This window comes from Gorilla gorilla, chromosome 18 (assembly GCF_029281585.2).
Source record: "Gorilla gorilla gorilla isolate KB3781 chromosome 18, NHGRI_mGorGor1-v2.1_pri, whole genome shotgun sequence".
Taxonomy (NCBI): Eukaryota; Metazoa; Chordata; class Mammalia; order Primates; family Hominidae; genus Gorilla; species Gorilla gorilla.
In genome coordinates, this window is record NC_073242.2 from 32,898,826 (window position 1) to 32,911,894 (window position 13,069).

The window sequence follows — 13,069 nt, forward strand, 5'->3', positions numbered from 1 at the left end:
GTGTCACATTTTAATTTCCAAGTTTAAGGTGCCTGCCACCACACCCGGCTAATTTTTGCTAATTTTTGTATTTTTAGTAGAGACGGGGGTTTCACCATGTTGGCCAGGCTTGTCTTGAACTCCTGACCTCAAGTGATCCACCTGCCTCGGGCTCCCAAAGTGCTGGGATTATAGGCATAAGCCACGGGGGTTGGCCAGCTGAAGTTATTTTTGTAAGGCCAATATAATTCTTAGCAAAAAATACTATTTGTGTGCGTAGATCTGTAGTCAAATATCAATTCTCTATGTCAACGTCAACTTCAGTGTCAAATAATACCTGCTATAAATGGAGAACTTCTGACCACTATTTGAAAATTCAAATAAAACTCCTTTCATCAGGGTAATTTTAAGACTACTCCAAATGTGCAAATACTATCCAGGAATTTTTTTTAAATATTGATTTTTATACTTCAAAGATATGTAAACTGAGGCAACAATATCCTTGATTCTTTTTGTGGCTAATGTCTCTTTTTAATAAAGATGATATAAATCTAAGACTTCATATTATATTGTAGAAAATGCTTTAGCATTGACTTTGAATTTTAATAAAGATACTGGAGCCCATGCTAGGTAGCTTGATGTCACATAATTAAGATAGTATTGGCATGTTTTCATCCCATTACAATGACATATGCATGGAACAAGTTCTGAAGCTTTTCAACATGGAATTTAAATCTGGTTCTACTTTGCTATCTGGCCTTTGTTTTTTAGCAGGCATCTATCTGTGGATAAATCTCACATTGTATTACCGTTTTAAGCTATCACAGTTCACTGCAGCCTTGACCTCCTGGGCTCAAGCAATCTTCCTACCTCAACTTCCTAGCAGCTGGGACCCCAGGGGTGTGCCATCACACCCTGTTAATTTTTAAAATTTTTTGTAGAGATGAGGTCTCATTATGTTTCTCAGGCTGGTCTCGAACTCCTGGGCTCAGACTCCCAAAGTGCTGGGATCATAGACGTGAGCCACCGCGCCTGGCCATAAGTTCTTTTAATGGCCTAAATTTAACAGATTTTAAAACAGTAAATTCAGTTAGAAGAACACGTTTCTCAGTATCTAAAGATAAGCTATGAGTGCTTAAGAAAAACTTTCATGTACTTGGGTTAAGAGATGACTTCCTGGGAGGATCTGATGTGACTTTTGACTTACCTCCACTCTTAATGAGGATATCAAAGAGGTCATCCATCTGCTGACTGTGAGCGTTGGAAATCTACAATGAAGGAGAGTACAAATTAGGTTTCTTTCATACAAACCTAGAAGCATTATATAATTAGCAGTCCTAAGGGACTTTCTAGACAATTTAGTTCTAATCTATCGTGATAATTTTGAAAACACTGAGGTCACCTGAGAAGTTAAGCCATTTACCCAAGCTGTACAGCTGGTTAGTTGACACAGCAAGAACAGGGCTAGTTAGTACCCAGCTCCACCGACTTCTACGCTTCCCTTTTTTTCTATCACTGAATTGCATTTTGAGAGGCCTCTAATACCTTATTTTAAAAGTGTCTTTATTCATTTGTATTTAGGTAAAAATTTGTATAAAGGTGATCACACTATACATATTTGTTCAGTTCTATTGAGATTTACCTGACATATAATAAGGTGCACTTATGTAAAGTATACAATTTGATATGTTTTGACATATAAATATACCCATGAAACCATCAACAAAATCAGGATAATGAACATATCCATCGCCCCTAAAGTTTCCTCATCCCCTCATCCCCTCATCCGTAGGCAACCCCCGGATCTGTTTGCTTTCACTATGGATTAGTTTTATATGAATGGATTCATACTGTGTGTAGTTTCTTGGTGGTAGGGGAAGGACTAGCTTCTTTCACCCAGCATAATTATTCTGAGATTTATCTGTCTTATAGTGTGTACCTCAGGAACAGTTAATTTTTTTATTGCTGAGTAGTATTGCATTGTATGGAAACACAGCAGTTTGTTTATTCATTGACTTGTGGATGGACATTTGGGTTTCCAATTCTTGGCTATTACAAAAAAGTTGTTGTGAACATTTGTGTACAGGTCCTTGTATAGACATGTGTTTTCTCTTCTCTTGGGTAATTAGGAGTGGAATGACCGGATCACAGGACAGGTGTAGGTTTAACTTTTGAAGAAATGGCCGAACTGTTTTCCAAAGTGACTGTTCCATTTTACACTCCCACCCTCAGTATATGGTATAAGATTTCTAGTTGTTCTCCGTTCTCACCAATACTTTGTAGGGTCAGTCTTTTCAATTTTAGATATTTCATTAGGTGTGTAGTGGTATTGCACAGGGGTTTTAATTTGCATTTCCCTAATGACTAATGATGTTGAGCATCTCTTCAAGTGCTTATCTGCCATCCATTTATCTTCTTTGGGAAAATATCTGTTCAAATCTTCTGGCTACTGCAGATTTCTTCTGCTAGCTGTTTGCATGGTCTTTTTCCAACCATTTACTTTCAATGTGTCTTTGTATTTAAAGTATGCCTCTTGTAGATACATGCATTAGTTACCTATTGATATATTATAAATAATTCCAAAACATAATGGCTTAAAATTATTATGTCACAGTTTTGTGGGTCAGGAATGGTTTTGATGGGTGGTTCTGGCTTCGGGTCTTTCATGAGGTTGCAGCCAGGATGTTGGTCAGGTTACCGCCAACTCTAGGTGTGGCTGGGGAATGCCCTTGACTGGCAAGTTAGTGCTGGCCATTGATGGGAGGCCTCAGTGCCCCTCCATGTGAGCCTCTCCAGATGGCTGCTGGCATGTCCACATGGCATGACAGCTGGCTTTTCCAGAGTGAACACTCCATGGGAGAGCAAGGAAGAAGGGGCATGCCTTTTATGACTTAGTCTCTGGAGTCACACACCATCACCTCTGCCAATTCTGTTAGTTAGAAGTGAGTCGCTAAATCCAACCCAGAGAGGAATGTCAAAGAATTTGCAGACATATCTTAAAACTGCATACAGTTGAGTCTGGCTTTTATATCCACTCTGACAATTTTTTGCATTTTAATTGAATTGTTTAGTCATATGTGTTATAATTACTGACATGGTTAAGTTTGGGTTTACTATTTTATATTTTATATTTGTCTTCTATTCATCCCATCTGGGTTTTTTTTTTTTGTTATCCTGTTTTTCTTTCCTGTCCTTAAAAAAAAATTTGACATTTTTGAATCTAATTTTTCTTTCTTTCTTTTTTTTTTTTTTTTGAGACAGTCTCGCTTTGTCACCCAGGATGGAGTGCAGTGGCACAGCCTCAGATCACTGCAGCCTCAACCCCCTGAGATCAAGTGATACTCCTGCTTTAGCTTCCCAAGTAGCTGGGACTACAGGTATGCACCACCACACCTGGCTAATTTTTGTCTTTTTTGTAATGATGGGGTTTTATCATGTTGCCCAGGCTGGTCTTAAATTCCTAGGTTCAAGCAATCCTCCCACTTCGCCTCCCAAGGTGTTGAGATTACAGGCGTGAGATGCCATGCCAGGCCTTTCTATTGATTTTTTTTTTTTAAAGCTATCTTGAATTTTTTAAATTGTTACTATAGATATGCAATACATATCCTTACATATGTATGGATCCTTACATAACTTCTCATAGGCTACTTAATGTTGTACACTGAATAAAACATAAAGATCCTACAACCACATAGATCCACTCATTTCCTCCCCCATCCTTTATTAATTATTTTAAGTATTGTCTACACATGCTATACACTCCTCAAGACAGTGTTATCTTTGGTGATGAACTAACTCAATTTTTCTTTATCTGAAAATATCTTTAGTTCACTTTCATTCTTAAGGGATATTTTAACGTGATAATAGAATTCTGGGTTGACAATCCCTTCCACTTCTTCCTCCCTAAAAACTTTTAAACGTGCTGTTGCACTCTTCCAGTTTTCATAGTTTTTGATGAAAGGTTGACATTAATCAATTAGTTGTTTGCTCTGTGTGAAATGTGTTTTTTCTCTTGATGCATTTAAGATTTTCTCTGTCTTGTCAACAATTTGACTGTGATGTGATTTATCCAGCTTGTTTATCGAGCATCTCAAAGCTATAAATTTGTCTTTCATCCTATTTGTGAACATGTCAGCCATTGTTTCTTCAAATATTTGCCTCTTCAGTTCTTTCTCTCTTCTTCTGGGACTTCTCTTCTACCTATGCTAGACTGTTTTGTTTGAATTATATAACAGGATTCTGAGGCTTTGTTCACTTCACAATCTCTGTTATTCAGATTGGATAAGTTATGATCTATCTTCAGGTTCATGACATTTTTTCCCCTGCCATCTCCATTCTGGTAAGTTCATCTATATTTTTTTTTCATTTCAGATACTGTACTTTTTTAGTTCTCAAATTTCCATTTAGTTGTTAAAAATCATTTCTGTATCCACATGGATCCCTTTTATTACAAGCATATTTCCTTTTCCATCACTGAGGACAGCTGTAATAGTAGTTGCTTTGAAAACCTTGCCCGCAAATTCTAACATCGAGATGAGCTCAGGATTGGTCTCAGCCTTTTTCCTTTGAGATAGGTTACATTTTCCCGATTCTTTGTATGATGCATGTTATGGATAAATGTTATGGATGGTAAATTGTGGCAACTGTGAATTCTGCTATTATTCTCAGATGAATGGTTTCTATTGTTTTAGCAAGCTATTAACTTGGTTAGACTTAAAACTTCAAAATGTTTCTTGGGTAGATGTTCCAATCTCACTTTAGATCTTTTGTCTTCAGTTGAGCTGCTAGGCGTCCATTCCACGCCTGTATGGCTTAGGGGTCAGCCAGAGATGTGAGCACACAGAATTTGGGGATCTCCTCTCTGGCTTTTTCCCTCTGGTTGCTCTCAATTCAGTTATCTGGATTTCCAGGCCATAAAGACTATGGCTTTTCTCCAGTAACCCTGCCACTTAGCTGGACCCCAGAGTAAAAGCAGCACAAAGAGGGAAATCATGCCACATCACTCCCTTCCTTTGAGTGTGGATTCCCCACCAGAGAATGACTGCTTCTATTTACTCTTCAATGCGTTCACGTAGTTGCTTTTTGTTATGACCCACATTAATAGCTATTATCTGTGGGAAGATTGAACCGGTAGGGCCTTACTTAGCCACTCGTGGAATTGCAAGTCTGAGTAAATGTATTTAAACGAAGTTTGGTGCTCAATGGCATATAAGTAGGTCCTACAGGTGGCTACTCATTTGAATAACCAAAAACCAATGTAGAACCTCAGTCTATAAACAGGAACCTAGAGACATGTAAATACCAGAGATTCCAATCAGCTGTCTTAGGTTACAGGGAAGATTCATCAAGTAAGCAGGACTTAGAAAGGATGGGTGCTATCTTTTTGTTTTCTTAAAAACTGCAGTTAAGCTCTTGGCAATTCACTTCGTCTCTGCTCCCCTGTGAAGAGAATAGATATCACTCCGAATGGACCATGAGGGAGGAGTGTAGTCCAGCACCACCTGTTTGACTTCTTATTGCAAATGTTTGAACCCGTCTTTGAAATCTGACTTTTCCCTCACAGACAAGGGCCTTTGCTGAGTCTGTAACTAAGGGACATCTTACAACTCAAAGTTACGTTCCCTCGGTACTCAGGGAATACAAAGCAGCATGTGGTAGGTTCCACTTCCTCCAAGAGGCAGCCCCCCACGGGCCCTGAGCATCCCTGGATGTCCTTGGTGAGGGTGCCAAACTGACAAGGTCGCCTGGACTGAGCAGCTTCTGTAGATGCTCACTGAGGCAACCAAGCGGGTCAAGGAAGCGTAGGCATGACTGCGTACTCCCTGGGTGAGGGACTGACTTGTTTGCTGCTTGCTAGAAAAAGCACAGAGCCCTTGGCCCCATGTTCCTTAGGTGCAGCTTGACCCACTGCATACACAGCCACCAGGTGGCCCCAACAAGTTACCCCATGGAACACGGGAGCGGGGGAACTGGCACAACTGCACTGATGCTCCTGCTGTTTGCCGTGGATAATAAACAGTACCACTTGGATATTGTCTCTTGGTGTCCACCTTTAGCACCCATGGAGCGGTGTCAGGGCCACTCCTTGAACCCTCTATGAGGCTGGGGTTCTTCCCTCAAAGGTCAGTTTTAAGCTTTGACAGAAAGCTTTAGAGAGAAAGATTGGAGGAGTGTTTAGGGTAATGTATGACAAGTACTCTCATGACTGGGCACCCACCATGGGCCATATGCTTTTACAAATAGGAACCCTAACTTCTTCCATTGCTTGGTATGGTTGGGGCTACTTCTGTTTTATCAGTCAAACAAGGAAGGCTTAGAGGCCACATGGTCACCATGTGTGGTGAAACCAGGAGAACCTCAGATCTGTTACCTCCAAGTGCATTGATTTGCTCAGTGTATGAGCAAAGTCATTTGGATGGGCTGGCCTGCTGATGGCAGAGGTTGCTGGAGACCAGAGAGAGACCAAGTCAATTTAGGTGCTGGTGGCCTTGAATGTCAGCCAGGTGTAACAGTGATACCATGTGTCATTTTGATGCTTGCCTGACACATGGTGGCTTTAGAAAAGAAGGGACCTGTATAAAATGTGTCCTGGTCATAATCACATCTATCTCTAACATGACTGATGCCCCTACCCCAAAAGAAAAGTTAAGAGATAAACCCTTAATTTCTGAATAAACAGTAAATGCAGTTATACTGCTGCTGAAAGCTGTTTAAGGTCTTCATGATAAATGACATTTTGATTTTAAATAACCATGTAAAATACAAGGTTATTTTTGTATTTCTATTGAGGCAAGTCAGTTTCAGACAAGGGATTCTGTATAGGTCTGCTCGAGACTGAAGGTGGGCACATCCACCATAGCCTTATGCACCGTGACCGTGCCCTCACTTACCTCTGGTAGAGGGGCCTGTGTGCTGCGTGTCTGCTTGATGGCCTCCTCATAGCGGGGGGGATCTTTTGTCTTGGCGACTGGACTCCCAAATAGAGAGTGCTGGACGACAAATTGCTGGGGTGGCGGGGGTGAACTAGGCTGTGTCAAATAAAGGAGGAGTGCACATTACCTCTTGGCAATAAACCTCTCTTTTCCTGGCTAGACTCGGCTCTGCTGTTCTCTATGTAGTGGCCAAATCAGGGAATTCATGAGCAGGTTCTTTTAAGGACCTGTGAGGCTGACAGCACTGGTGGCCACCTCATGTGCGAACGATCATCTTCACTGTGATAATAGCTGAGCTCCTCCTTCACAAGTTATCACTGTATTTTCAACAATTTTATCCCATTAACATTAGTCACTCCAAGCCCAAAGCACTAGGCTTTGGAATGATTTGATGCCCCTGCGGCACTGTCACTGACGCACAAGCCTCACAGGGTTACCTTGTTGGGTGTGTTAGGTCCATTTTGCAGGGATGGAAGCGGAGCATTTCTAGATTGAAGAACACTGTTGGAGGCCTTATTGATAAAGGGCTGCTGGACAGCTGGGGCAGGATGTCTCTGATATGGAAGAACTGTATTTGATGATGCTGAGTTTGTGAAAACCTGTAATGAATAAATGTTTCTCCATTAATTTGTTCTTTGGCTTTTCCTAATGAAGTAAAGAAAACCATGTTTTAGGGCAGGGGTCAGCAAACTTTTTCTGTAAAGGGCCGCAGAGTATATAGCTTATGATTTGTGGGTCACCTGGCCTCTGTTGTTACCACTTGGCTCTGCCATTGCAGCCTGAAAGCAGCCACAGACAGTAAATGGATAAATGGGTGTGGCTGTGTGCCAATAAAACTTTATCCATACAAACAGGTGGTGGGTTAGATTTGGCCCACAGGCCAGGGTTTGCTTACCCCTATTTTCAAGCATATGTGGTCCCTTTACGCAGTAACTTGCCTTTGATGGTGGTACAGACAGAGCTTTGTGGAAAAACAGTGCTTGCTCTTTATAATTCTCCTCTTAAATGATAGCTGAGTTTCTTCTATTCCTCTCAAGGTGAGCTCATCTACTCTCAAGTCTTTTTTTTTTTTTTTGAGACAGAGTCTTGTTTTGTTGCCCAGGCTGGAGTGCAGTGGCGCGATCTCGGCTCACTGCAAGCTCCGCCTCCCAGGTTCATGCCATTCTCCTGCCTCAGCCTCCCGAGTAGCTGGGACTACAGGTGCCCGCTACCACACCCAACTAATTTTTTGTATTTTTAGTAGAGACGGGGTTTCACTGTTGTTAGCCAGGATGGTCTCAATCTCCTGACCTCGTGATCCACCCGCCTCAGCCTCCCAAAGTGCTGGGATTACAGGCTTGAGCCACCACGCCTGGCCTACTCTCAAGTCTTCAATGGCCATGACTAAGCTAATAATCCCAAGCCACTGCTCTACTTCCAGCCTTGCTCCCAGGTGTCAAAGCCACTTACATCATCATTTTAGGTATCTCAAATTTAAAATATTCCAAACGATTTTTCTCCTTTTTCCCATTACCCCCTGCTTCTCAGCTTCTGAGGGAAAATAATTCTTGGTTCTGCTTTTTTTAAAACTTAGGTAAATAGGACTATCAGTCAACTCTGCTTTCTCCCTCAGTGTTCACACATCTCAGCGATGCCTCTTGAATCTGCCTCTGCTCTCTGCTGTCCTGCGCCTGGCCTTCACTATCTATCACAGGGATTCTGCAGCAGCCTTGCGGCATAGACCCCCTGCCACAACGTGTTCTCAAGGCATGGCCCCTACCACACTCCTTGGCTCTCCTGATTTGGGTAAAACCCTAATCTTTGGCTGGCATGTAAGCTTCTTACTACCTGGCCCCCTTTCCATCCTACCTAAAACCTCAACCTGCTGTGGTCACACTCAATTTTCCAGTTTCTTGAAAATGTCTTCAAATACAAGCAAGGCCCCATGTAAAACTGGTCCCCTTTGGAGAGGCTGTTTTCTGTTCCAACAGGCAAAGGTGAGAACTTCTTGCTGTGGAACTCCAAAATGTTTTGTTTAGCACCTCCATCAAGAGCCACAAGTTTTAGGGTCTTTTACAAATATGTGTCCATACTGCTGATATTGTAACTGTATTTCATAGAACTTGGTTTGCTCAAAAATACTTAACACGTTCTATACTACTAATATTCTAAAAATCCTCTGTATTTCATAAGCAGGAAAGTCTATGTGCATATACCTCAAACAGTACAACCTCCATGGTGATGAGTTCTGTAAATATACTCCTATTTGAAAAAATTAAATTTCCTTAAATTTGGTAAAAAATTACTTCCTTTAAACTAGAAGTAATGATTCCTAATTCTAGTGTTTAGAGACTTAGTGAAAAAGCCCTTATTTATCCTATCTACATATTATTTTTTCCTTTCCTCCCTAAAACAAATTGTCTTAGCACTGGAACATCTACTAAGCTTTTAATTACACTAAAATGGTATTTTGAGCTTTCCCCAAACTCAGTAACACACAACCATGATTCCTCTCGCAGAGGAGATTCTGAAGCAGCACATGTGTTACATGTGACTGCAGCTGTCCCCAAAGCTGGTTTCACCCAGACAGTTCACACTATCCTGAGGCAGATCACAGGCACAACTCATTACCTGGGTTCTTTCATGTTGAAGAGTAAAACTCTGGGATTAATAATTTTCAAGGTTTAAAAGAGTAAGACCTATTTTTGAGGCGTAAGATTTTTCTGGCAAGGAGATGTGCACATAGCTCCACCTACTGGCTACCGGGGACTGCGGGAGAATTTTTTTGGTAGTTATTTGTGTAGAGGACACTGAATCCTAGACCACCAACTTCATTTTAAAGATGAGGTAACTGACTCTCAGAGAAGGTAAGTGAATTCTGCATGAGGCCAAACACCTAGGCAATGGTGAACTGGAATTGATAAGACCTTCTGGGCTCTTAATCTGAGATGGCAAAGTCTTACAAATGTATTTCAAGATCTTACTCAGCATAAACATTTTGGGAGTATCTTTTTCATCTTCAAATACCTTTTCCAAGGGAACAGCATATCTTTTTTTCCACAGTATGTTTAATTTGAAAACATTTATTTTAAAATTCAGTAAATTTAATATATGAGGATTGAAAACAAATACTTTTGAAACTTTCCCTCGGAAAAGGGGTTAACTGCGAAGGCGAGCTATCTTTCAGTAATGAAAAGGTCTTTCTCCATTCCAAATAACTGGGAAATCTGCAGCCAAATGGCATCTGACCTAAGGCTCATTCTATGGGAGATGGATCACAGAACAGAATGAACAGGAGCTTCCCAAGGCGTGTACAAAGATGCTTGTTGAATGGATGATTGGAGGATGGTAAAAATCAGCGACATTTTATAATGCTCCTTGGCATTTACAAACCTTTCTGACTTGTTGAGGCTGACTGAGCACATGCTGTGGGAACGTGTCTTGTGTCTGAGGTACAGTTGGGGCCAAGCCTGAAGCCAAGGCAGCAGTTGGTATTTGTGCAGCAGTTGCTATCTGAGGCTGAGTCTGCATTCCTGCTTGTGGTGAAGTCTAGGAGGTGAATTGAAAAAAACATCAATTTAATTGTCAGAATCAAAGTTAGAAATCAGAACTTAGGTGTAGAATCACTGGTCACTTGGGGATTGTATCTAAATGAAATAAGACCAAGGTTACAGATACACACTTCATCTGCACAGAAATCTAAACTTTAATGATTCTAAACCAGAGAGGGAAACATCAGACCAGTCACTGCATGCTCTTATTATTCCTAAGTAGCTAAGATTTTTCATCTGAAAATTTTGAGGAAATGGCAATAATAAGAACTAAGGCAGTGCTACACATAATAGCTCAGGTACTATAATACTTGAATAACAGCAAGGAAACTCGTGAGACCTAACTGTCCCAATTGCTGCTTGCAAGCGGTGTGTGCATTCCCTAGGGAGAGCCAGCAATGGGGCCAGGGCGCCCTCAGACCCAAGGATAAAAACACGGTTCTCATTTCTACTACAGCAATGGAAGATTTGGACCAAAAGATTTAAGGATTTATTATGGAATAGACTTTCAATTTCACAGATACCCTAAAGATAAAACAGAGGAATTAGAATTTTTGCGTATGCCAAAGGGTCTGTGGGCCCTGCCTCCTAACCACAGGGGTACGAGATGATTCCTCTCGCCTGTTTCAGGTATTTGGGTGTCGAGGCTGAGGAGCACTGCTTCAAATGGTTTCTTGTTCACTCGTGCTCCATGTTTGGTGAAAACTTACCAAAACTGCATGACACGGTAAATACATAGGTTATGTACGCACAAAAGGGAATTTCATGCTCATCAGTGTTTTCTCATCTCTTTCAATTACATCCTCACTCCTAAATTTGTGGTCACGTTTTCCTTAGTTTAGACATCTTCATATAAGCAGTGACTTTCAAGAACTAAATGTGGGAGGCAGAATATAAGAATGGGCATAAGAATAAAGGCTCTGCGGGCAGAACACCTGGGTTTAAATGCTAGCTCCATCCTTGGGGGAACTCACTGACTACTCCTAGGCCTCTATAAGAATGGGCATAAGAATAAAGGCTCTGCAGGCAGGACACCTGGGTTTAAATGCCAGCTCCATCCTTGGGGAACTCCCTGAGTACTCCTAGGCCTCAGCGTCCTTATCCAGAGATGGGTGGTATCACTTAGATCTTCTAGGAGAAGGGAGGATTAAGTGAAGCCAGCCATTTAAAGTACTAGATGCTGTGCCTTGCCAGAAAGTGCTCAGCGGCAGACTATGATCACAATGATCATGTCACTGGTGTGTAAAAAAATGTCTGCATGGATGATACTGTGTTCATTCAAGGGAAAAGGTAACAGGACTAGAAAAGCATCCTGTGTTTGTTTTCACTATATAAAAACAGTGCTAGATATTCAGATTTCTGAATAACCCTCTCACACATGCATACATTTTCTCTGTGGGGAAATGCATTCTCTGGATGCATTTATGGAAGAGCTCAGGTATGGTGCCTTCCTTAGCAGGGTTTGCATTCCATGCATGCTGTAAGGCAAAGTAGTTAGAAGACACACTTCACACCTGGAGTTTGAGGCTGCCTACAGGGAGTTGCACTGAGGTGACACTCGAGCCCTGGATGGACACTGGGAGCAGCAGCTGAGCAGTCTGCGTGGTCAGTAAAGCCTGGGGCTGAGCAACAACAGCAGGCGGTGGCTGTCCCTGGGAACTCACATAAAACTGCGAGACGACACTCTGCTGCTCTGCCTGGCCCACAGGGACCTCTTGCTTGATAACTACAGCCTTTTTGGCAACAAGGGTCTGGCCACCTGTAGAGACGGGCTGGCCTACAGCGTGGCTGGCTACTGGGATGGGCTGCCTGGAGCTGGAGCAGTCAGGGAGTGAGGCCTCATCTTTGATGGAGGAGCCAAGGCTGCCGTGCTTCTGATCTGACTTGACAGAATGACCTGGGGCACTGGGCTGGGCTTCCAGGGGCCGCTGCTGCTGCCCTCGTTTTTCAACCTCAAGTTGCATTTTCAGCACTTCCACGAGCTTCTGCTCTTGTTCCAGTTTCCTCTTCAGCTCTTCGATTTGCTTCTCTTTCTCCTGAAGCTTGCGATCCTTTTCGGCTGCATCCAGTTCCAGGTTTGACAGAGTGCTGCTGGTGGGACTCAGACTGTCTTCATTATTTGTCATTCTCAAAGGAGATGAACTAAAGAACTGTGAAGGCGACATCATGGTCATAATCTCAGTGAAAGTGTCTGCCATGTTTGTGTCATCAGTACTGAGACTGGACTGTTCGGAGGGAGATGGTGAAATGGGCAGAGGGGAATGAACATTTTCCACACGGGTTGCGTTGCTGGTTCCTGTAGGTGGCAATTCTGCCTTGAGAGTAGAGACTGAGCTAGTCACAGTGTTGTGTAATGTTGTAACCGGCAAGGCCACAGTGACTTCTGGGTTACTGGTGACAATGGCTGATGACGACACTGCCACGATGCCCCCAGCAGCAAGGCCGCTGCTGTTCACTTCCTGGTAGGGTTTTAGGCGCTCAATGAGGTCCGGTTTGGTGCCTGACACTGGCAGACCCCTTAACTTCAGTTCTGTCTTCAGTTCTGATACCTGGAGGTACAAACAAAGCAGATCTCTTAGTATTAGAGCTTTCTGGCAAATCTACAGTACGCTTTTGTGATGGGAAAGG

The 13,069-nt window shown here is 42.3% G+C and overlaps 1 protein-coding gene across 15 annotated transcripts in view; it reads right to left on the bottom strand.

Moving 5' to 3' along the window:
• Positions 1-13,069, bottom strand: part of MRTFB (myocardin related transcription factor B) — a 197,591-nt gene that overhangs the window by 7,433 nt on the left and 177,089 nt on the right. For 8 of the 15 annotated variants that reach the window (XR_008672644.1, XM_055365839.2, XM_004057238.4 and 5 more), the window contains 5 exons: positions 11,956-12,990; positions 10,284-10,439; positions 7,349-7,510; positions 6,870-7,007; positions 1,187-1,247 (listed from right to left, as the gene is read on the bottom strand). Coding sequence is in view for 13 of the 15 variants with exons in the window: in XM_055365839.2 (XP_055221814.1) it covers positions 1,187-1,247; positions 6,870-7,007; positions 7,349-7,510; positions 10,284-10,439; positions 11,956-12,990 (1,552 nt within the window). In the remaining 2 variants the exon portion in view is untranslated. The remainder of the gene's footprint in view (positions 1-1,186; positions 1,248-6,869; positions 7,008-7,348; positions 7,511-10,283; positions 10,440-11,955; positions 12,991-13,069) is intronic. The other 7 variants (XR_008672645.2, XM_063700150.1, XM_055365845.2 and 4 more) reach the window with 2 other exon arrangements.